At 41.5% G+C, this 25,052-nt stretch overlaps 1 protein-coding gene across 5 annotated transcripts in view; it reads right to left on the bottom strand.

Annotated features, from left to right (window-relative positions):
• The window catches only part of grid2 (glutamate receptor, ionotropic, delta 2), a 262,360-nt gene extending 238,011 nt beyond the window's left edge, over positions 1-24,349 (bottom strand). For all 5 annotated transcript variants that reach the window (XR_015065893.1, XR_015065894.1, XM_085910345.1 and 2 more), the window contains exons 1-2: positions 24,258-24,349; positions 16,873-16,972 (exon numbers count right to left, since the gene is read on the bottom strand). Coding sequence is in view for 3 of the 5 variants with exons in the window: in XM_085910345.1 (XP_085766471.1) it covers positions 16,873-16,972; positions 24,258-24,314 (157 nt within the window). In the remaining 2 variants the exon portion in view is untranslated. The remainder of the gene's footprint in view (positions 1-16,872; positions 16,973-24,257) is intronic.
• Between the last annotated feature and the right edge of the window lie 703 nt (positions 24,350-25,052).

Below are 25,052 nucleotides of genomic sequence, written 5' to 3'. Positions count from 1 at the left end.
GATTACATTTTCTGCTCGCTTTTTGCCATCCACCGTTGGCGTTATTCCGCTGTGATTAGGGGAGTTTTCTAAAGCTCTGCACTTCCTGTCAAAGCATTTCACATTAGGGAACAAACAAAATATGGGAACGAGAAGAGGGGGTGGGTAGGCGGGGAGGGGGGAAAAAAAAGAGGTGATTTCGCTGTTTACCATTGCTGCTTGCCCCGAGCTGGCGACCTTGGCTTTGAAAAATTACAACGCTGAAAATCTTTGGAAAGTAAACAGCAGAGAGTCACACAGGAAGCAAAGGGAAAACAGATGCTGGAACATGACAGAGGTGCTGCATTTGGCTCCAGGAAACAAAAACATTGATGTTGAATATGCAAAAATAAAATAAAAAAAACAGGAGTTCAGTTGATATTTCAAGAGGAGAAAAGTATTACACACACAAACACAAACTTTGACAGCAGCAACAACAACAAAAAAAGTCTCTTTAAAACTGAATTTAAAGTTGTCTGTCATTGCGCACACACAAACACATTTTGTATTTGCACAGTGCAACTAAGGACTCTTGTATCGTGCAATTGTGAATTCAACCAAAACTTCCGAGGATAATATCTGCCTTGAATAAAAATGTAAGCAACATAATCAGAGCGCCTCACTGGACCTCATCCTAATCAGCATCTTAAGTAAAAAAAAAAAAGAAAAGAAAACATATGCTATCTAATCCAAGAATGACGAGAATGCATTGCATTCGACCGTGTTGGAGAGGTAGCACTCCATTTTAGCGCACTGATAGCAAGCAGCGCAAGCGTATTTATCAGACACCAAAATGACACCATGCTTCTTTGTTAGGACTTTGCCAACACAGTAGGGAGGCCGGTTAAAAAGGTGGGACAGCGCTCAGCGTGCTACCTCTTCCCATATTTCTGTATAATAATCCTGACAAAGTTGTGCAGCCAGCACAGTGCCAAGCACGCCGTTGACCAATTAAAATGGAGGCGCACACTCTTTACCTCCAGAGTGTCCTTTACAGGCAATTACTCTCCGCTTAATTGGGTTCATCTGCAGCCACCTTTCTCGCATGTCCGAGTTTGGCTTGCTGATAATGTGTAAATCTGGTTATGTAAAGCGTGCAGCCGCCGACTGTCCCCGACTGAAAGTTCATACAGATGATGTGTGACTCCCAAGTTGTTCCAATTTGAAAATATAAGATGTGGTAGGAAATAATATCAAGTTAACTTGTTCTAGACTCAAAGAGGTTCACTAACGTCTGTCTGGGCATTGGCTCATGTCAGCATAAGAAAGCTCCGATGCTTTGAGGAATCCTCTGGGATTTTTTTTCTAGGGTTCGCAATGCATAAAAAGAAAAAACTTAAAAGCCTAAAAATCCTTCAGACGTCGATTAAATTTTATTTTATGTTCCATATGGATCGCGTGGGTGGGGATAGAAAAAAATATCCAAGAAAAACATAACAAAAATCTGAAAATACCCAAATGTCATTTATCTGGACTGGCACCTGGGGAGTCCAAGCATATTTCATGGGGGGGATGGGGGGCATTGCCACCATAGCCCCCCCCCTTTTACACCGGACGCACGCTTGTCAAACGCAGGTGTTTAGGACTCGCTGATCTAGCCTTGGGATAGTTGATGGTCGGGTCAATGCCCTGGGGTCACTGAGTTATGTTATGTTTAGGGTAGAACAGGAGTAAGGCCATAACTTTAGTTATAGCTCTCTGTGTGTAAGAGGCTTTTTAACTTAAGAATCTTTGGCCTGGCGTTCCATTAAGAAACTTTAGTATCTTCATTCAAACATTGTGAAATTGTGCAAGACATCGCACGGCCCTTTGAAGTTCTCGGGTTTGACACTCGCAGTATTTCTGTATGCGTTGTACAATGGGGAAAATCTGCGAGTCATCTATGTCTCTTGCTCTCGTTTTGCCCTGCAGCCCTTTTCACTTCACGAGCCGCTGCCAGCGGAGCACGGTCCAGGACCGCGAGACCACTTTTGTGAAATTATGCATCGTGACGGACTCGTGCGCTATCCAATGTGACAGCTCCTCTTTTGTGTGCATGACGAGCTCGGCATCAGCAAAGTCCTAATCTCCCTTGTTGCCATTCTCTTTTACATCCCCTTTGCCTATGTGGTTTCATTTTTTTTCCCTTTTCACTGCAAGCCCAGTTTAATTTTGCTTGATTTATTAATGCAGCCATGAACATATTCTGTGCAAGATGACGCGTGGGCGTTGCAGTAAAAAAAAAAAAGGAAAAAAGTTCTCAATTAATTATTTTGAAGGGAGAAAAGAAAGTTCTCAAAAGAACAACACTGACATGTTCTTTCGTAATTTGAGGTCTAGCGCTGACAAATGCATTCAATAGTAAGAACTAAAGGAACTGTTAAGTGGTATCGTGAGAGCCATATGGAAGCAATTGTCCTGAATGACACATTTGCTCCATTGAGTCACTGCTAGTAACATTATAATTACATTAGCACTATTGGAGAAACATACACCAAGTACAACGCCATGTGTTCCATTTTAATTGCCAATCAGTTAGCAAATGTAGCAAAGCTGAGCTAATGACAAATATCACACAAACCGGTTTCACAGAAGGTACTTTTGCAAGACAACCAATCAGAGAGCTTCAAAGGATTAACCTCATTTGCTTTTTCTTTGAGTTCTTGTGATTCTACCTCGGAAGCGTAGGAGTAACGCCAAGCGTGGTGATAATGACAGAACGAGAAACGAGTTACTAAGACACCGTGCAGCTGTGCATAATGAGAGCGCTACATCCACTTTTCTTGAATGTGGTGGTGAGCTGGAGCTCATTCGATTGATAGAAAGCAATGTACAAGGTATGCTTCTGCCATGTGATAGTGTAAATATACCCGATGAACTTGTTTCTACAGAAGAGTAAGACTACATCATCACATGGAAACATTTCCACTATACTTTCATTTGAACATTTTTATTCATTTTAAATTGTATTATTTACTAATGGAAAATGGCTCGGTGGGGCACTGGGTAGCACGTCCGCTTCCCAATTAGGAGGATGCGGGATCGATTCCACCTCCGGCCCTCCCTGTGAGTTTGTATGTTCTCCCCGTGTCCGAGTGGGTTTTCTCCGGGCACTCCGGTTTCCTCCCACATCCCCAAAACATGCTTGGTAGGCCGTTTGAAGACTCTAAATTGTCCCTAAGTATGAGTGCGAGTGCGGATGGTTGTTTGTCTCTGTGTGTGCCCTGCGATTAGCTGGCAACCAATTCAGGGTGTCCCCCGCCTACTGCCCGATGACGGCTGGGATAGGCTCCAGCACGCCCGCGACCCCCGTGGGGACAAAGCGGTTCAGAAAATGGATGGATGGATAATGAAGACTTTACCACTGTGAAAAGAATACTTTATACGCACCATTTGTACTGGCACACTTTTGATGTAAACTTCACTCAAATGCACAAAGTAGAAAAAAAAAAAACTGCTCTCAGGGGCCCAAATTATCAGGTCCATTTTTTGAATGAGTGACATGTCAAGTTGAAAACATTGCATTGACTGGGGGGGAAAAAAAAGAAAAAAGCGGGAAGGAGATAAGAGAAGCCCGGTGGGATAACCAAACGTTCAACTGTACATATTATTAAATAGGCCATTTTAAGTGATTGACGGCTAAGTTAGCAATTCCTAGAGGAGTGCATTACTTTTTTTCGGGGGCGGGGGGATGAAATGTCCAGGTTACCCTGCTCCCATTAAGTATTGTTCACTACCTCTCTGCATACTCAACTCGCACCTTATGACTCACACCTTTACCACATAAGATCTGCCACCGTTGGTATTCATGCATTCGTGACAATCTCAATTTTAAGCATGACAAATAAATGCGTTTCACGACAATAGAAAAATGATGTATTCACACAGAGCTATGGTATGGATGGCATAGTGTAAGTACACTCACTTGGAGACTGATGTAGCCCGTCAGTCACGGATGCACACAAAAGCACTCCAGTCCAAGTGCAGGAGTAAAATATGAGGAGAGACAGTCTATTTTTTTCATCTCTACGCAGTTGCCGAGGGTTATGCGCACTGGACAAGCGTCAAACACTGCATTACTGCGCAGGCAAGTCAAATTGGGCGTGCAGGCAAAGGCATGCTGTATGTGTTAGATATAAGGCTCTGTGCAAAGGTCACGCAGTACACACTTGCTGTGTACACCAGATCAGACAGGGAGCTAAACTGCCTTGAAATGTTCTGCAGTGCATCATAGGATGTGTTTGCATTCGATAACAAATACAATGTCACAATATAATAACATTAGTTTTACAGTTTAAGTGAGAGTGAGAATAATAACGGAATACTCCGAAAACGGAAATGAAATGGCAAAGACGAATACAACGGTACGAAATAGATTTTTTTTTTTAACAATAAAATAATTGTTTGGCATTAATGTAAATATTAGAAAACAATCTAATTATGCAAAAATAACAAAACAATCCTAATGTTCTAAGATTGTTTTTCCTGAAATTAGTCCAGTGGGAAGTGAAAGCAATCTGGTCTGTGACACTGGGTGACTTCCAAGTTGGAGCTGCAGTAACTTCTTGAAGTAAAATTTGTTCCAGACTCAATAAAATTCAAGTAAAACTACTTATCTGTGGGAAGGAAACGATTTGTATGGTGGGTTTGAAGATCTAAAATTTGTGTTTCAATACCGTGTACGAGTTCCTAATTTTTAATTATGTATACACACACAGATATGGATATACGTAGATACATATACATAGAGAGATAGAGATAATTAGGTCAATTGTTCATATTGCACTAAGCAGACAGACACGTGTATGTTGCAATACATCCAATTTCCGGTTTTATGCTGCTTACCCTCACCCTGTATCCTCTTTGCCACCAATAGGATCTTTCGGTGGTGTCATCACAAAAAACACAAAAGTGCAATTCGTGGGATTTCACAACATTACTGAACATCCGACTACATCAAAATCCCAAAGTGGTGACATCACACATTTGTCCGTTGTAACCCCTTCTGACTTGAACCCATTTCTTCTCTGAATATACGTACATCAACTTTGAACATAGCATCAAAGGCCAATAGCTCCAACAGCTCCAGGTAACCAGAAATTGCAATTCCCCTATGGAAAGAACGTGCAAAATGCTGAAGGATGTCGTCACCGGGCAGAAATGCCAACCAAAAAAAATGACTTTGGTACCTGCAAAGCTGGTTAATGCCTCACCGTGATCCCAATTGCCCTACAAGTGTTAGGACTTCATCCTACCTTTGAAGTCCTGGAAATAAAATCCACAATTTCAGAACTCAAGTTAAGTGCATCCAAACTACACACGAGGAAAAAACAAAAAAAAACGGACCAATTCTATTTGTTGAGACAGTGCAGTATCGGTTTAGCTTTCATTTCTTTTGGCTAATCATAGGCAATTTAGCAATGCTACATAAATCAAAGTGACCTTTACTTAAGACCTTTTATAGTGACTCCAAACACAAAAAAAACACCCACTCATCCCTTGGTCTCGCACACACAATCATGCACAAAAGGTCATCGGAAATGAGTGGAATTCATGAAAGTAAAAAAAAACATCAACAAAACCCAATATCCCAATGATTAGAGCTGGGGCCTGTGGACAAAAAAAAGGATTTGCAGCTTAACGTTTTTTTTTTTTTAAGATTTTGCTACAAGACTTATGCTCAGTATAGCACAGTGTAATTGAATAAGACATTTGCATACGGATTTTTGTCCTGTTGCCTTTGATTTAATGTGGCATACAGGCACTTTCAGTCAAGTGAATACTGGAGGGGTTCAAAATAAGCCGCATGGGTGAAAGCATATACGTCAATCACGGGCCTTTGCCCAACTTTTTTTTTTTTTGGCAACACATCCCTTTCCACATCCCAACAATCAATCAATCAATCAATCTATCTATCTATCTATCTATCTATCTATCTATCTATCTATCTATCTATCTATCTATCTATCTATCTATCTATCTATCTATCTATCTATCTATCTATGGTGTATGGTTTCAATATGTATTGTCCTTTTGCTTCCAAAGTTCAGTGACTAGAAGTAGCATCCATTTAACACCATTCAAAAGGAATAGACACCACTTAATTCCAAGAGCAACTCATACCTGCATGTAGGGTGGAGAATTGCTTCAGGTAGAAGCGAGTCGCACTTAAAGCCTTTTGAGCCTTGACGTCGTAACTCTTACTGCAAGTGTGTGATCAGCTTAAAAGTGCGGCCATAATCAATATGCCGCTTCGCCCGCACTCCCCGTGGCATCCGCTCTTGTAAATAACAATGAAGTTTTAAATCGACCCGCTAGAGCACACAAATTTGTAAGCCATTATTGTGCTCTTCATCATGTCACGAGGGTGAGGGTACCCTCAAAGACATGCATGGAGATTTATTTGAGAATGAGACAGCAACTCCCCAACACAATGTGCTGTGCATGAGCAAATGGTGGACTGTGTTATTGTCTGCTAATGAAGCGCTCATCATAGTGCATTTCCTCATCTAATGGCTTTGGGTAAAGTCTGCAGATGGGGGGGGGGGGGTGGCACCTATGAGTTGGGAGACAGACTGGGTCACGGACCATAAACATGGGGGCGCACAACATTGAGAAGCCATCGCATGTCATTAATTGCCGGGCTAATTGTCGCTAAAGATGTCATAGGATCAGGAAAGGAGCCACACCAGAAAGACTCTTTACTTGATTCAGTAGGAGCTCCTGTTTTGGGTTGCAACTACATTCCAATGGGCTCTCTTTTTCATCCCAATGTATGTGTGAATTAATTATATCACTTATGTGAGCTCATTACACACACTATAATTTTTTTGAAGGAGGTATGTGAGGATATTAGACTTAATTGGAATCCTTGTACCTGTAAATTATCACTATTCAGGAGAGGCCAAAAAGGGCCACTTTTTATGTTACAGTCATTAACATTGCATTGTGAAAGCTATTTTTAACACTTGAGCATGGTCAATAATTCGTAGAAATAATACACGTGCACTGAGCAACAATATAAATCTTTGAAAGAATATGAAATTTGCCAAAATGTGACGTATGAGGTTTTGGCATAATGACAGCAATAAGGTTTATTATTGGGCTTCAAAGGTCATGCAAAAGTATCTTACACAACCTCTGTCCGCTAGCATCAAAGGGTTACTTTTTTTTTTTTTTTTTTTTAAGTTTACATAGCAAGAGGATCAGTTGCCACAATATAGACTCGTGTTAAAAAAATGACTTGTCGTCCAAATTAAAGCAGAGTATATTCAATAATGGTTCATTTCTTTTTCAGTTTGCATGATAACAATGCTTATTGTACTGTACATTACAGACAAAACTAAAACAATTTTCTAGCAAAAAAACTAGGTTCTTAAAATAGGCTTTAAACATGGTGCTTACCATATTGTGCCTACAGGGAAAAATTCCCCCACTGCACTTCACAGGAACAAAAAGTAATTTCACTGTATTATACCGAATTTTGTTTCATGTTTGCTGCCACTGTTTATTCCATCATGTTCATGTTTGAGACCCTTAAGGAGCGCACATTTGCCTGGCTGCGAAGCTGCAATCCAGATGGGCGCATGCAAGCAGCTTTGAGACATGTTGCCAAGTGTGTCAGACAAACAAACACGCTGACATCCCACGACGATGATTAGCCGAGGGTTTAACACCTCTCCGTTCTGATGCGTGTTTCCGCAAGCGTTAAAAACATGCAGATTATGTAGGAGGAGGGCAACAGGAGAATACAGAAGTCTCATTTTAATCCGTGTAATTTCCAAGGTGTTGGCGTTAATTTAAAGCTTTTCAATGTTAAGGAGCTAATTTTAATCTGCAAATTTCAGGGAAATTTTACGATTAATTTTTTTCGGCAGTACTTTTTTGACCTTCACAACATTTGTGCATTTATGATTTTTGTGGTAGTCTCATTTGATCCTGATCAACTTTGGTGTCATTTATGCTTGAGTGACTTTGACCTTTCCAACTTTAGCGGAATTTACAGTATTCTTCTTTGAACTTACGCAACAATGATCAAAAAAAGCATGCTCACTCACTCACAGCCTTTGAACAATGAGGAATGAGTACGAATAGAAATTCTGCAGTAGTACGTGTGCATCGAAGCATCACGCGGAACATAACCTCGTACTAACCGACTCCCAAAATTGGCTGCGGCATTGTGACTACACACAAGCTGCTGCAGCATCTCAAGTCCCCCGCTGCACGCAACCGTTTGAAAAGAGCAAAGTCACCCGCGTGCGCATCAGTCATGCGATAATTGTGTTGTATAATATGGAAATGAAGGCTTCAACTATAATCTATTGCCTCCCCCCCAACCGAGTGCAACATTGAACAACAGCACCACCAAGTTGTTTTGCTCTCCCGCACTGAGGGGGGTTGACTGGGCGGTCATAATGAAGTCACTGGTGTGCTCAATATGATATCACGCCGCATAAGCGCTCTGCTTTGCTCTCAAGGTGTGGCACAACAAGCTCGGGCCACGCAATACATCAATACATTATTATTTTGGAGCTGTCGACTCGTTCATTTTATTTAACGCTTGTCCTCATTAGGGTCAAGGATGAGCGGGAGCCTATTTGAAATGACATTTGGCGAGTGGTGGTGATTCAAAACCGGAACCTCAAATATGCGAGGCGGTCGTGCCAACCACATCCATCACATCCACTCCCACCTACAATTTAAAGGCTTTAATGCCAGAGTACCTGGAGAGAATGCACGGAAGGACGGAGAGAACACACACAGGAGGACTGCGAACCTTATCACGAGGGAGACATGCTAACCACGCGGTGTAGCAACAAAATGCTACAAATTTTTAAAAAAAAAAGAAAAAAAGGTATAAAAGTTGGGTTCTATGATCTGTGTTGTCAGAGTGCTCACAGTGCGCATTTGCCTCAAACATGATTATATTCCCTAATTATCATTTATCTGCAGCTCAATAGCAAATGTCCACATTGAATTTTTATATTACATCAGTAAACACAATTGAGGGATTAACATGAGACCTGATGGTGGAGGATCTAGGTCATTGCTGGCATTGATATCATCTGAAATATATACTTGTGTTTGTGGCAAGCCAACAAAATCTTCTGGCAACATCTCCATGTTATACCATCCAAGGATTCACTTCAGTAGATTTAAACAAGGCAATTATATTCTTTGTCCATGTCTCATTTGTAGCACTGTGCTACAAAAAGCCACATGACCACCATTGGCTGTCGTGGAAATAATTCAACGGATTGAGTGGGCTGCCAGTATATGATAGAATGACCCCACCGCACATGCATGCATGAGGACCCACACATGTACAGTTCCCGCCGAGACGCACTGCTCGCTGATGAGCATTTTTTAGAGCGCTATGCTTAAGCACCATGCTTAATGCATGAACAGGCTCTCATTGGCGTACATGCATGACCGAGACATTCGAATGTCCATGTATTGTACGGAGCCGACTTAATGCACATTCAGGGCACCCTTTGACCGCTTTGCTGCACGTTGTATTAGAACAAGCAAAACTATGAGCTGTAAATATTCATTCGATAACACAAATGTAACGCATGAAGAATAGATGAGAAGCAGGCTTAGACAAATATAGGACATGCTAAAAGACTCAAGAATGCATGCTGGGACGTCTAGCGACAAGCAATGCCATCGCCGCATACAATCTGTACTACTGCAAAGTCTCACTGTTGTTTGTTTTATAAATTTATACTTTAATTACCAAAGCGTGATTAATATAGAGGGGAAAAATTAGCGTGCGATAGGAGAACGTCTCCATTCTGCTCTTGAATCAGTATCAGAATGAAACTTGGCATGCGTGCAATTGCGGCAGCCTATTATGAGTAGCTACTCATCGTTGTTTGCTAACCTTGCGCTAAAGGTCAAGTGTTGCCTAAGAAGGAATGCAAATGACACTTGGCGCTTTAGTAACAGCAATCCAGGGAAGCGCCCGTTGCTAATACAAAGCTTTATAAAGGCATCACTTCTCTTTATGAGAATCTGTCTGGAATCCTCTCCCTGCCCTGGCCTCGTGGCCCTTGTATGTGTTGTCCCCCCCACCCCCACCCCATCGGCTGCCAGGTTAGTTGTGCTCCAGTTCAAGATGGTCACAACCTTCAGTATTTATTCATGACAAGTACCAAGCGTGTCTGTGTCTCTTCTATGTAGTATAAGCCAATCACAAAGCAGGATATTGTTTTTGCTGTTATGCTTTTACGTTTTTTTCATACAAATATTTACTGTACGTATGAGGTTACTACTAAATTACCATCAGCGAGTGAAACTGACTTGTATACAAGTTCGGTCTGTGTTTTATGAACAAAACTCAGTCAAAAGATAATGTGATTTTCTGACTCAAATCTTTTTGTTACACCCCTAGTCATAATCCATCGCTTGCCTTGCTTGGGTCACGGGTGAGTAGCAGGCTATCCTGGCAGATTTTGGGGAACGTCTCGGCACGAAGTGAATGTCCACACACTGCAGGTCTATTGCCTTCTAAGGGTTATGTTGCAAAATGAGTTTAAAATGATCAATTACTTGGCATTGTTTTTTGTGGAGCTTTTAAAGTTGAGCTCTCGGCCCCTGTTTTTGTGCTCCATTTTGCCATCGAGTCGACATAGTCAAGCGATTCCTCTGCAGTTCACAAGCCTGAGTCTGGCTTTTCTTGTGTGATGTAGAGTCACCCACTATGAAAAGTGTGATGAAACGACCATTCTTGCGTGCGACTGTTTGCAGCCTGGCACAAACAGAACAGAATCAGCCAGAACCTCGACCATCCGGGCTCGTCCACTCGCATCAGCGACCGGCGCTGTTCCACCGTCATTGGCAACCGAGACAGACTACAAGTTCAACCGCATCCTTTCTGACAGGCAATCGTACTTCTCGTGACTCCGCCGCGTCAGTCCGCCTCGTCCTCAAACCTTTTTCTCCCTCTGTTGCCCGCTGAAAAGATGTGCCTCAGCGAGTACAGGTACACACACGTCTGTCGCTCGGCTTCACCAGATATCGCGCGCCACTTGCGAGGAACCGCCGGATGTTCCATGAGCCGGATGCTTCCCCCCCCCCCCCCCCACACCTCTGTGAATCATGCACACATGGGTGGAAAAAAGAAACTTTGGCATACAAGCATTCCGAGATATGAGGTGCTAAATCATCCCAGTCAAAGATAGCACAGACCAGTGCGTCTGTCGGCACTCGCAGATGCATAACTCAAAAGATGTGACATTAATACACGCCGCCTCACAGTCACCGCTTATGTGTTGCATTCATGAGCTGCATTGTGGAATTTACAACACGGGCCGGTCGTGGCGTTGCTGACTGCACGGCGAGAACTTTTGTACCAAACCAAAAGGTTGACTCGCTTTGATTAACCCTTCTCTATGCACGACTAAGCCGCTCTACACAGCACAAGGCTATGCATCTGCATCAAAACGAAAGCTTAATGTCCTCACTACCAGCAATGACTTATTCACTTTACACCTTCACTAATGCATAAATTCACACCCTGCACATTTATTAGTCGAGTGCATGACAAATGAGGTCGGCCAGCCCATTATGCCATCGAAGACCAAGGCTTGCGCTGCTCAGTTTAAGGCAATGGGCTTATCCATGTCAAAATAAACTGGGAAACGCCAAACTACATTAAGACCATCAATCAGAATGACAGCATGCCAATCGGCAAGAATCGTGTAGAAAAAGCTTTGGCTGAAATTACTTCCCAACATGGGAAATCCTGCTTCCCTGTAACCCCAAACACAATACACGGAACAGAAAATGGGCAGTAGTTATGTATATGCTGCAACAAAAGCGGATCTCATATATGGATCTCATGCCATTTCAAATACTCGTGAAAATATTCTATACACTTGGCATTTGAAACATTTAGCAAACCATGATGGGGAGTTGGGAAGAAGGAAATATCAAGAAGGGGTAAATGAGTGCTGTCTGCATTTACGGTCAAATATGACTGGCATGAATGACAAGCTTTTCCTAATGCTCCTGGTACAATGCAAGAAAAGAAATTTGATTGAGTGTGTAGTGAGGATTTAATGTGACTGCATGAATCAAGCAGTGTAACTGATCAAGGGGCAACACACCACCACTCGCTCGCCTGCGTTGTCTTCGTGTCAATACCGACGGGCCTCATAAAGCACAAGTGGGGAGGGGGACGGGCATTGCCATGCAGCACGCGACACACACAGGAACACAGGAGGAGTACACCGCCCCCCCCCCCCCATTCATCCTTCTGCATGCTGATGACCACGAAGAAATCAGCTCAAATCACATCACAATTGAAGTCATTTGCAAAGGATGAGCAGGTCTGCATTCCGAGCAGTCGATATTGATACATCTTTGATTGTATTATCAAAATGGACTCATTGGGAATTATTTTTAAAAGATTTTCACTATTTTTGCCCAACATGACTACAAATAATTCTGAAAGAATAATCAGAAGCTTTTGCGGAATGGACCAGTTTTGGTCTACGGCCTGACACGGTATCGGGAAGGGGCTGTTATTTTACTACCAGTCTGCCCAACACTAAGTGCTGCGTGTAAAACTTAATCTGAATAAATAATAAGAGTCAATTAAACGGACCTGTTTTAGGCTAGAGGCATGAGTCAATATTATTGATAACTCATTACAAGTTCAGCATTTAATGGAATGCTTGATCAAAGGCTTTTTGACCCTCGCAAGTTTCTGTACTGACAGTCTTGAACCCTCGGTGAAGTTTTAATACAGAAAGTGAATTTTGATCAGTTGATTTGCCAAAACGAATAAAATGAATGCTATTCGGTTAGCGTTCTGGGTAGCAGTGCTTTCGTTATACATCGAGTGGCTAGTTTATGATCAACATGAAACATTGGAATAACTATTCACTCCAAGGGCATGGTGACAGTATTAGAGATGAAAAAGTCTCTAAATACAGCCAAGAAATGCACAGACGCCCCCCTTATCCTCTTTGATATACATCTCCCCGCCCTCGCCTTCCCTCAATCCATCTTTAGCAGCAACAAAGAGATTAAAAAGGGATTACTTTTGACATGTCAATGTGATGCGCCCACTGGCTATGTTACTTTTTTCTTTTTTTTTTTACCTTTGTTCTAAGTCAATATGATGCACATTCACACACACACAGTCCGAGACACAGGTCGGAGTGGAGTAAAGAGGTTTGTGGAAAAAAAATGTTGAAATCCCGACATGCTCCCCAATGTCACGTCCATTTCCTTGAAACACTCGTGAGAAAAAGCAATCCTCTCGCGCACTGTGGTTTATGGCTGCTGTGCTGAGGAGGCAAGAATAGATGGATTGGCGAGGGAAGGAGAGAGACAGTATTATTTTGGAGGTTTTTTTCTCATTGATAACCTTTTTGTTGTGATTCAAAGAACAACAAAATGAACTATTGATCATGAGCGGGGGCGGGGGGTTGGGGGAACAAGAGAACCCAAAAAACTGAAATCAAATAAGTCAAATGTCTTTGCGCTCACATTTGTTCATGCAAGTGTCCCGTAATGCACTGTTTCAATGAGGAGGAATAAATGCGACTCGTCAAACCACCACAAAACACTTTCGTTGTCAAACAGAGAATGCTTGTTTGTCTGGTTTGCACAAATAGAACAGTTAAGTAAGAATTTGTTTTGTAGGATTTCATACAAAAAGAGAAAGCCTGTTCATTTGGAGGAAAAAAATGATTCTTTGAACAAAAGTCAAAAATAACTTGACGAAATCGTGGCGTATAGCTTCTGGAGGACTCGCAGGAATCGGCGTCAACGATCGGCAAAATATAGTACAATCGATGAGTTCAACCTTCTTCGGTGTTCTATCCATCCACAAGTTAAGGGACTTTACGGTTGGTATGAGGTAGGCGGGCTTCCCCATCTCACCGATAGACGCATCGAATAGTCGACCTTCAACTGCTTTCAGTTCTGCTTTATTGTTGGTGAGCCTACTGAGAAAGGTCGCATGGCATCTCTATAGCCAAGAGCTTTAACGCTGCTATGTATGCGTGTCAGAAGGATGAGGCTTCCGTGTCGTGTGGCGAGACACTTGCAGAACACGCTGAGGCTGCTGGGATCAGACCAGAGAGTCACATGGTGATCTGTTGAACTGCGGGATTAGAGAGGTCTGCCTCGCCTCGCTGTGGCACCTCCACCATTGTAGGGGGGGGGGGGGAACAGCGTGCTACCGCTATGTGCTAACAATTCAATGATAGTCCAAATGGAGCCTCTCTTGGCAAATACTGTTTTGAACATCCTTTTAAAATAGATTGTCCAAGCACATTTTATTATAAAACAAATTATTTAAAAATGTCTTGATAGTGTTGGGGTTAGGGTTATCAAGATGTCACCAATGAGTTAAAACGTTACCCAATTCTGTTAGTTAACTTCAGTGTATTTAGCTAATCACTGTTACATATCGCAAGTTTGATAATACCTTTTATTTGTTGTTTTTTTCCTTGATTTCCTACTTCATCGACAAAATAGTGATATTATATTGCAGGTCTCCCTGATACCGTGTTAAGCAATAAAGCATCTAATTACTCTACCATCCTAATTATCATCATTGGTGTAATCACGGTATCGTTTTCATTGTCAGTCGGGCATATTGCAAGTCACATCACTATTTTGACCCTTCTAGCCACATAAGCCACAGTGATTCCGCTCCTGACAACCTGCATCCAGGGACCTGCTTAAATTGGCCCCATAAATGGATCAAATCGTCCGTGCTTTTTTTTTTTTTTTCCCCTACACACCATCAGCTCATTTCAGAAGCCAGTGAAATATAGATGCTATCATGACCGTCCAAATACACTTCCAAATGGACAGGTGCTTATCATCATGATGGTGTCTCACCCACACATTCGTGCGCTCCCCCTCCTCCCACTCCCTCTCTCAGTCTCCAAGGCCAGTGAAGTTGTGCAATCGTTATGCGCACCCACCACTATCTACGGCCACTTCCTCATGATGTACACAACACTTAAAACTGCACCCATCACTCTCAGGGTGGTGGTGGGGGGAGGACCTCATTCCCTTGTCGGTGAAATGCATCAAAAGCTTTCTTTCTTTTTTTTTTTCCAAAATTACCGTTTGAGTTTTTTTTTTTTTTAATTGTTTTTTTTTTTTTTAGAATTGCATTGCTGGCCAGAAATGGTGTGGCAGAACACATATGACCCACAGGCTTTGGGTTCCACACCCCCTGCTCTAACGCAACAGTGCCACACTTTGGAGGCACCAAAGACGGCGGGACGTGATTTATTCCTCTCTCCTGTTCTCCAGCACTGCAGATGCCTGCGATGGATAGTCTTGCTACCCTCGTTGCAATTTTTGAAGATGACCCTTTTTACACCATTCCTTTGATCATAAAAATAGAATAAAAATCGTGCAATCACTCAAGATGACATTCCGGATGCGTCGCATCCTGCGGGTCTTTTCTATTGATCAACCCGCGTAAAGAGACGACACCTTCCTCTACGAGGCGATGCGTGCCATTCAAGTTCAGGGACAAGTTACAATGGAAAGTTGACGCAAAGGAGACATCTTTTTTTTACCCAAGAATACAACCAAGCACGCATAATTTGAGTTTCTAAACCAAGACAAAATGGTCCATATTTCTTACCAATGTGGATGATGGAGTCCGAAAGCACACACTTCCACTCGTGGCTCCAAATGACAGCCATGAGCAACACAGTGCAAAAAACTCTCATGGTGTCCAAATAGATGGATGGACTGACAAGATGAATAGATAGTCTCCTCCCTATTTAAAAGCAGAGCAAATCCAAGAAAAAGACGGGTCTGGTTTTTTTGGTTTATTTTTTTAGTCCATCTGTGAGGAGCAGCTCACTCTTCGCGGGGATGCAAGAAGAAGAGGAGAAGGAAGAAGAGGAGGAGGGGGGGATAAGTGCTGGTCCTCCCCAGTGTTAAATCATCGCATGGCAAAAAGGAGAGGCGCGAAAGCCGCAGACAGCGAGCTGCAGCGGAGGGAGGAGAGAACAAATCTGCAAGCCTGCGATGCCTCAGCTGCACGCTCTTCAAACGCGACGCAAAATCCAAACTCAATGAAGCAATCCAAGCACCAAAACTTCCAAAATTTTCATTTCCCCCATTGGTTCCCTGTCACACACTTTTAGTCCAAGGCTGGAACACACATCATATTCCCAAACTGAGGAGAAAAAAAAAATGCTCCTAGGAAAAACAGGAAATGAGGTGTACAATGTACACTTTGCTTTTCCACAACAGGGTGGCAGGATCCAAAAGGAAGAGGAGAAGCAGCGGTGAATGCGCAAAGCCTCGCTCCGCACTCCGCACTCTGTATGCGGGGACTCGCGTTAAGCTCCGGCGTGCGCACAGAGAGGATGGGGAAGGGGAGGTGCGTTGTGTGCCTGTTGTGTGTCTGTGTGTGTGGTGAGGAGGGGGGGGGGGGCTAGCGAGCGATAGAGAGCAGAACGCAAGAGAGAGACAGAGAAAGAAAGAGAGAGGGAGAGAGGCAGAGAGATCTGGCATTACATTGCTGAGGACCATGGATGCTCACTTCCATCATCCCTCCATCATCTCTCTCTCTTTCTCACTCCCTCTCTCTCTCAATTATCTTCAGGGCAGATAACTGCCCCTCATTGAGAATTGGTGCTGTTTGAGTTATGCCTATGAAACTGTTCTAATGACAAATCAGAGGTTGATGGTGACTGTGCCTGGTACACTAGTCAGCAGGAAAAGGGACAAAAAATGTCCACCAACAGGTCTCCCATATTTTCTGTTGTCGTCACCCGTATGCTTTTTGAATATCAAATGCCCACAAAGCTATTTAAATGACAAGGCAGAGGCAGACTTGAGAGTTGGATAGAGTCAGCAGGAACAGGGACTTACCTTCATCCATCCTCAACAGAGTCGCAGGTGAGCTGGAGCCTATGCCAGCTGGCTTCAGCCAAGAAGCGGGATCAACCCTCAACTGGCCGCCAGTCAAACACTGGGAAAAGAAAAGGAAAGAATTCCAATCAACAGGCGGGAGAAGACATCTACATACATTGAGCTCTGGTGCTGTTCTGTCAAAAATGTCATCGTACTGTAGAACAGTTAGAGTCAGCAGGAACAAGGTAATTCCCATCAACACGTCTCTGTAGATGGCCTCACATATTGAATTTTGCCCGACTTTGTGACTTTCTATTGAATTCAGGCAAAAAGGGCAATAAGCACTCTGTATTCAAAATACACAATGCACAAAAGTGGAACGGCGCCATCTGGTGCCACCTTTTTTATTTATTTAACTATTGTGCTCTGTATTATATATAAACAAGAATTGGGTAAAGAAAGACAACAGTGCCATCTGGTGTGGCACTACCACAGAATGAACTTAATGACTTTAACCGTTTTTAAGTTTTAATACGGTGTCAAATTGCATTTCATTATTTTCTAAGAGATGATGTTACTAAGGCCAATGTTACGAGCTGCCATTAGGTGTTTTTAACGGTTTGCAAAGTACTTCCATTTTAAATAAAGAAGCTATTTTTTTCTTGGGTAAACTCAGCCAGGCAAACCAAATTTAAAGAATAAAAAAAAAAAAGCATTCATTTCTTCTCTATGGAAGTGCATTGCTGCAACTGAGCTTTTCTTTTCACTCAATTTTGAAAGTTGATGGCCTTGCTTTAATAAACAAAACAACCGGGTAAAATATTCATATGCATCTGTACATTGAGGCAAAAAAAAAAAAGATTACATCACAGAACCGCATAACCTTTTAATTCTGGTACTTTCTCCAAGGATTTAGCCATCAGTCATTGCTGACATCCGGTCGCCCCCTCCCTCTATCTGCAATCAAGTGTTTGTCCAACGCCGTCCTCCCCTGAAGGGCTCCTCTTAATCGGCCTCAGACGTTGGATTAGGGATTAGGAGGATTGGGAGCTGCTGGCTAGCCTCGCACAGACGCATTCAAGGAACGGGACAAGAAGAAGGAGAAGAAAAAGTGATAGGCCCACTAATACCGTCAAAGCTGGTCTGGCTTCTGCTCTTGTCGCGCTATTGATTATTATCATTTGTTATTTGGGTGTCTGGAGACAGCGGAAAATATGAAAGGGAAGAATTCATGCTTTTTAAAAGAACAATAGCCTACAGTTCAACATTTTTTGGGTGATCGTTTTGTGTTTTTATGATGAACGGTGCCGTATTATTTTACCAATGTAATAAAGGAAAATACGCCACAAGTTGCAATAAGTGCAGTTCAATTTTTGGCCTCTACATTAATCAAAGTTTAACTCATATTATACGCATTCCAATGCAAAGGAAAAAAACGTCATTGGAACTGGCCGTCGTCGCATTATCTATTTTCCCGCCTTAGTACTGGAAGGAAGGAAAAAAAAACCCTCAGGCTAAAATGAGCAACATTATTCTCACTAATGGAACCGCAGGCTACATCAGAGAGTAACAGTTTGATTTATTTCGACTTTGATCAAAAAAGTCTTTCCTATTTTTCCCATCAAACATCCAAAGCAAAAAAGCAACCAGCGGGCCGACCTCAGACCTCGGCCATGTGATAAAACGCTTGGCTTGCCACTGAGCAAAGAGACGGACATAACCTTGAGGTGGCGCTCAGTCAACTGCGCAGCGAAGTTCAAGTCTTGTGTGGAAATGTTTGGCTTGAAAGCCAGAAAATATTCCGTACACCATCTGTGTTGACTCAAACCATCATCAGCCCTTCATTGCCAAAAAAAAAAGGATGATCCCGTTATAACATGACACACTTTTTTTTTTTAATCATTTTCTGCACACAAGATTTTTACGATAAGCAAAAGCCACCTTGTTTCCGTAGAAATAGAAGCCTCAAGCCTAATACGGTCAATAGCCATTACTCTTCCCAGTTGACTACATGATAATAATAAACGACCCAGGTCACCATTACAGGATGACTTGCTTCTCTAATGTTCTCATTAATTTGTTTTTTTTTTTTAATCATTTGTGTACCTTTTGAGTCATGCTAACCCCTTTCAAACCGTTTTCAGCATTCTTCGGCAGAGGAGGTGCTATTTTATGTGCGTGGCTGCGAATCAAAAGCCTCTTTACAACAGTGCCATTGTTTTTTCCTTCATCAACACGTTTTATTCTTTTAGCATCGTGCTAAACCGTTTGCACTGTTGCAGCATCTAAAGTCGTTTTTTTTTTTGCCTGCCCATAACCACAAATAATCTACTACCGTATGGATCATATGACATCATCATATGGTAAAGTTGTCAAGCAATCCCTTGACTATTTACCTGTGACTGTACCTCCTTGTGGACCGATATTTTCACACTCCCCACAGCTAAAACTTTGGGGAAAGTGAAAACATATTAAAAACTACTTCATATATGAATTCTATAAATATTTCAGGGCCATGAGGGAAGTTAACGCCTTTTTTGCGGATTGTCTTCAGCGCCTGCTGCAGTAATCCAACAGAGGTTTGGCAACATCACCCACAGCCTTGAATGGAAAAAAATATGCAAAACTGCATCTTTTATTGTTGGGCCGTGGACGAGCAATGAACTGAGCCAGCGTGCACAAAGTGTACAATACAACATAGTCTCTTGTGAAGCCAAATACAGGGACACAAAACATGTCTCGCAGGTGATGTACTTTTATGTTGGATTGTTATGTTACTCTGTTTAATAGAATCTACATTTAATGCTTTCATTTCTTGGAGCAATTTGAATGGGAGGTGATATTTTATGCTTTCCTATCTGAAACTGATCATGAAATATTTTTTCAAGCGGATTGGTTGAGTTCTGTGTTTACTCAAAAGTTTGCCCATGCATGCTTTGCAGTCTTGGGACATTTTCTGACATCACACGTAATTTCAGCCCCGGAGCGCCAAGGCTCAGACCGCCCACTTTAGTTGTCGTTTTAATGAAGACACTTATTACACTACACTTATTAAATAGAAATCTTGGTTAGCATTCCATCCAAGGATATTTATATTAACATTTGATCCCCCCAAAAAATACAATTAAATGTTCTTACAAGAACACCATCAGTGTTTGAGTAAGAACATAAATATGTAAAATGGGCAACAGGGCAGTATATATACATAACATGGATAAGACACCACATTTACCTAATGCTGTTAAAATGGCAAGAATAAGGCAACTAGCACTGCACATCCTGTTAGTTCTCTTGTTCTGAAACACATTCACACATCTGTTGTGCCAATTCTAACTGACGCTAACTTTACACACACAACGGCAATCGTCGGAGGCTTTCCCTTCGGGCTTTGTTGCCATTACAAGTAACAGTTGTGACAGCGCTTTGCCTCTTTAATGTGGTATTTTTGGATCAACAATGCGCAGTACACTTCAGGCCATTGTTTCCAGTCGTATATAATTTTTTGCTGCTTTCGGTATCAAATTACTGTGACTTGATAATACTTAGTAACAAAGGTAGGCAGTCGGTGCTATATACTGTCTAAGAATATATTTAAAGTCTGTTAGATTGTCTGGGGAGAAAATGTTCTTTGAATCTCATTTTTGAGACACATTTTAGTCACTCCTTGTCAAATTACAAAAGATGTGTTCATTGCTTTGATTGAACAAAGACTGGTTTTGATTTTTGTGATTTTGAGACAGCGTGCGTGCGCGAGCTTTCGTTTAAACTGAGTCATTCATGGCCTTTGCAAAGCAATTACAGAATGTTTTTCTTTGCTGGCCTAATTGCTATCCAATATAAAATAAATATATATAAAAAATACAAATTAAAAGGGCCTTTATATAATTGTGAGCAGGGTGGCTACAAAAAAATAACCAAACAACAACAATGCCGACAAATAATTATTACTGCTTCTCTAATAATTGGATGTGGATCCTTGTTGTCATAGACGTTTAGGAATGTTTAAAAGCTGAATGTTGCTTTTAGCTTAAAATCCAACAATGAAAAATCTGCTGAGAATGAGTCATTGAAATGCTTGTGTTGGTGTGAGCAGACAAGTGTTGCAAAAAAGAGGCGGGAAATCTGCAAGCAGTGTTTACCAACCAGCTACAAGCTTTGGTCACGTTTTGTGTTTTTATGGTGATTTCTAATCTACACTCTCCTTTTTGAGGTCTTCCCAAATATACCGCTAAATGGCTTTTTACTGGAAGCAAGATGTATGCAACATTAAGATAAGATGATACATCTAAAAGAGCTTTGGCCTTACATCGTGTTTTTTTTACATACACATCACTATGACAACAACCAACTACCATCACCACCCATTTTATTTCACCTGCCCTTAAATAATTATAGATTATTATTATTATTACCTCTCAATCATGCGTCTGGTCCTCATGTAAAGACCTCTGAAGTACGCCATCAAATTAAATCCCTATATGCCCCCACCCTGTGCTGTTAACCCACTAGATAAGAAATGAAGTGGTGGTGGAGGTGGTGAGATTGTAAGAAAAGACCAAGAGAAAGGAGGTAGATCCTCGCCCCCAGCTATGCTATTGAAGTGGTGCCGGGTGTTGAGAGGACGTTCTTGAGGGTAATTATAGCACTCCCTTTTCTTTGAATGTCTTAATAGTAGGCAATAGGAGAGCACAAAACTGTTTTGTCGTGGTCACATAAATTACGGATGGAAATCTTTCTATTGAGGATCTATTTATGAGCTCAGGAGACTCAGCTAGATGTACCCAAAACAACCTAATTTTGCTACTTTCAAACAGAAGCTGAGCAACTATTGGACTTGGAGAGATGGACTTAAAGAGTAAAGCCAGATTTTGACTGAAGGCAACATCTGTCCTCATTGGACTCTTGCTGATGGATAGCAGATAAGGATGGGTGGCAGTTGGACTGACGGACAAATATACAAATACAATAAAACTACAAATGCAGACAGTCCCTGAAGGCACTACCCAACTTCATTAGCTTCCATCAACAGTGTCGGTCCTTTAGATGACTGCTGACCAACTCAGGTCTTAATCTAAAATGATGACATTCCGAGCAAATTTTTAATTCGTACAACTTTAGGGTTATACTGCTACATGGTGACACAGACTGTCAATCAAATCGTTTACCTCACCACTCAAAACCTAAACTCAGTACTTTTACCCCTCTTCCCTTATCGCAAAATTGTTTTTTATTTAAAGTGTTCGGAGAGAGCAACTCGCTGGTCAAGTCGTGTATAGGAGCTGTCCCCTAGTGGTGGTGCTGAACGACACGCGCAGTGTACTGCAGTCGGAGCTGTCCTAAACCCTGGTGCTGAAATACGGCAAGGCAGTCATCGCCGTTCTATTGCGGGTCGACATCACATTAGGGGGTCATACCAGCTGATTTTAAGGCAGGAGACGGCATCCACCATGTTTTGGTCGTTGTATGGCACTTAAAACAAACAACCATTAACATTATTTACTTTTAGGGGTGATTTACAATGTTGTGGGAAAAGGTGGGCGTATTTGCACAGAAATGAGAAGATTAAATGCCACACTGAGGTAAAATTCCAAATCAAACCTCAGAACTGTGAGGCATACCTGCTAAACACTATACTAATGGGGGCGGGGGGGGGGGGGGTCGATCTTAATCCATTTCAAATAATTAAACTCAGCGTACTTTGTAATACAAATACGATTATCATAATAGTATCAGTATTATTTATCCTCCAATGTTTATCATACTGTGCCGAGGCTGGCAACACAAATAGCCCTAAATTTAAATCCCATGTCATCCAGCTCATGGTGAAATACATATAAATAAATAAAATGTTACATTATAACTTTGGCAAGGATGAATGTAATATTTTACTTTTATCAAATTGCTAAATATGTTTTGATCAGTATTGTTTGCCCCCACATAATTAAAGAGGTTCATGAGAAACTTTTTCAAAGTCATTTTTGTACAAAATTCTTGGCACAACAGGCTCATGCGCTTACTTTTAATGACTGAAGTCCCAGCAAGAATCTAAACAGCCATTTAACCTGATGGTATAAACTACAATGACTTTAACCTCACAGCGAAACTGCAGTTAAAAAAGAAGAAAAAAAAAAAAAAAGCTCTAAAATGGCTGTAGTGCTCATAATAAAGCGATTAGGATTCTTCAAGCGTCATTTACCCGAAAAAAGTAATGAAGCCACGTGAGAGTAAGTACATGAAAATAAAAGCACGGGAGTCTTTTCATACAAAGATGTCAGAGTGGAAGGTCCAGTGAAGTGAGGCAGCACACTAATTACATATCGATTGCGGCGTTCACCTTTCTCAAAATGCCATTGCTTTCTTTTTCTAATTTAATCACAGCTGGTGCGTACTCTCTCTGCTGTCATGTTTAGTCAAACATTTTTTGTACCATATTCAGTCATATACACACACATTATATATATATTCATATATATATATATATATATATATATATATAAAGACAAAAGGGCGTTTTGCGCCGTTGTGGTGGTGAACACAGCCAACTTGCTTCCATCAAAAACTGAAGCAGTTACTCTCATTCCCTTCAAATTCACTGTGGAGTCTCTGATCTAAAAGCAGATGTCCTTTTATAAAGGACCACAAGAAGATATCAACTTGCGGGTAATTTTTCTGTGATAAAAAAAAGGGGATAGTTCATTAGTTCTCTGACTGTGTTTTACACTAAGTCGCACAACATTAAAATACAATAGCACTCACATACACACGCACACACTAACAGCGTTAATAGCAGGCTGGCTGATGTTTAGCGCAGCTGTGGCCCACATTCCCTCGGGTGGTGTTTTTCCCCTCGCAACTCTCCATGTCTGTCTCTCGCACTTCACCTCACCACTGATTTCTTGCCTAGCATTCTTCCAACCCACCCTTCTCTCATTATCAACTGCCACAAGGTTGGGATGGACTCACCATCACAGTTTAAATCAACACACTAAAGTTGGTAGGTTAAGAAAATAAAAAGCATGAATCTTCATTTGTAAAACACATTTGTGTGGCGACTTGTTGCAAGGCACTTATTAATAGGCAGAATAGACAGGATTAGTCTTGCAATCAAGAGAGAGTATCAAGACCAAGACTTGGAGGTGTATACATTAAAATAATAATAATAATAATCACAAAATAAAAACCACAACAATGACCGGAGTCTTTTTTTTCCCATTATGTTTGCAACAAAACCGACAAGTATGACAACAAACAAATTATAGAAGCAAGAGAACTACATCATGCATAACAATAAAATTAATGAAAGGCAACATTCACTGAATTTACTGCTTTTTAGACGTGTTAGAATATGCTGACTTTAAAAAAATAAAATAAAATAAAAAGCAAATACTTTTGATCACCCATACTTCATTCAGTGTTGTTGACGTTGTCCTAGTTAGCAGAGTTTCTGCTTTTAGGATCATTGCTGAGCCGAATGATCATCTTTCTGCAACTGAAGCACCAAAATAGGACTAAAAATAAATCCCGTTGGTCGCGTCACCCCACCTACTGATTTTAACTTTTGCCAGCGTGGTTAATGTACTCGTTACTCTACCTGTCCTCAATGTGCAGATGAAAGATGGACGACGCTGTTGCAGCCAGCATTTTCAGTTTTGTGCGTGCCAGAATTTGCGCTTTGCAGCATGTGTCCACTTGCATTTCGCTTGTCAAACTTAATCCTTTTGCTTTTAGAACCCAAACTTAATACTGACGAGTTTGTAGCGTCTCGAGTCGTATTTTTCCTCTTTCCCCGTGTGCAGGGCGGCGTGACACGTAAGCGGAAAACAACTTGATCACGATCCTGGTCATTTGAATCATGCGTAACTTCGAACACAGGCAGGACAGGGAAGCCGCTCCGGAGGACCCTGGACAAGATATAGTTAGTTGCTTATTGTGATGCATGATGTGTTTTGTAGCTTCTTGAAGTTGATGTTTGCTTATTTGTTGTTGTGCTTGTTTTTGTTGCAAAGCGAATTAAAAAAAAATGTTCTGGTTTTTTTTGTGGGTTTGTGGGGTGTGGGGGTTAGAACACTCAAAATGTCAGGTTTTATTTTTTGTGTTTTTCTCTTATTCATTTCTCTTATATATTATATACATACACACATTTTCAATTTTACTCTGGAGGCTGCAGCGATTGAGTGAGTGAGTGAGTGAGTGAGTGA

This window comes from Syngnathus leptorhynchus, chromosome 4, assembly GCF_054491065.1.
Source record: "Syngnathus leptorhynchus isolate UIUO chromosome 4, UIUO_Slep, whole genome shotgun sequence".
NCBI classification, from domain to species: domain Eukaryota; kingdom Metazoa; phylum Chordata; class Actinopteri; order Syngnathiformes; family Syngnathidae; genus Syngnathus; species Syngnathus leptorhynchus.
Note: the sequence above shows the minus strand (reverse complement) of the source record. Positions and strands in the feature narration are given on the sequence as shown.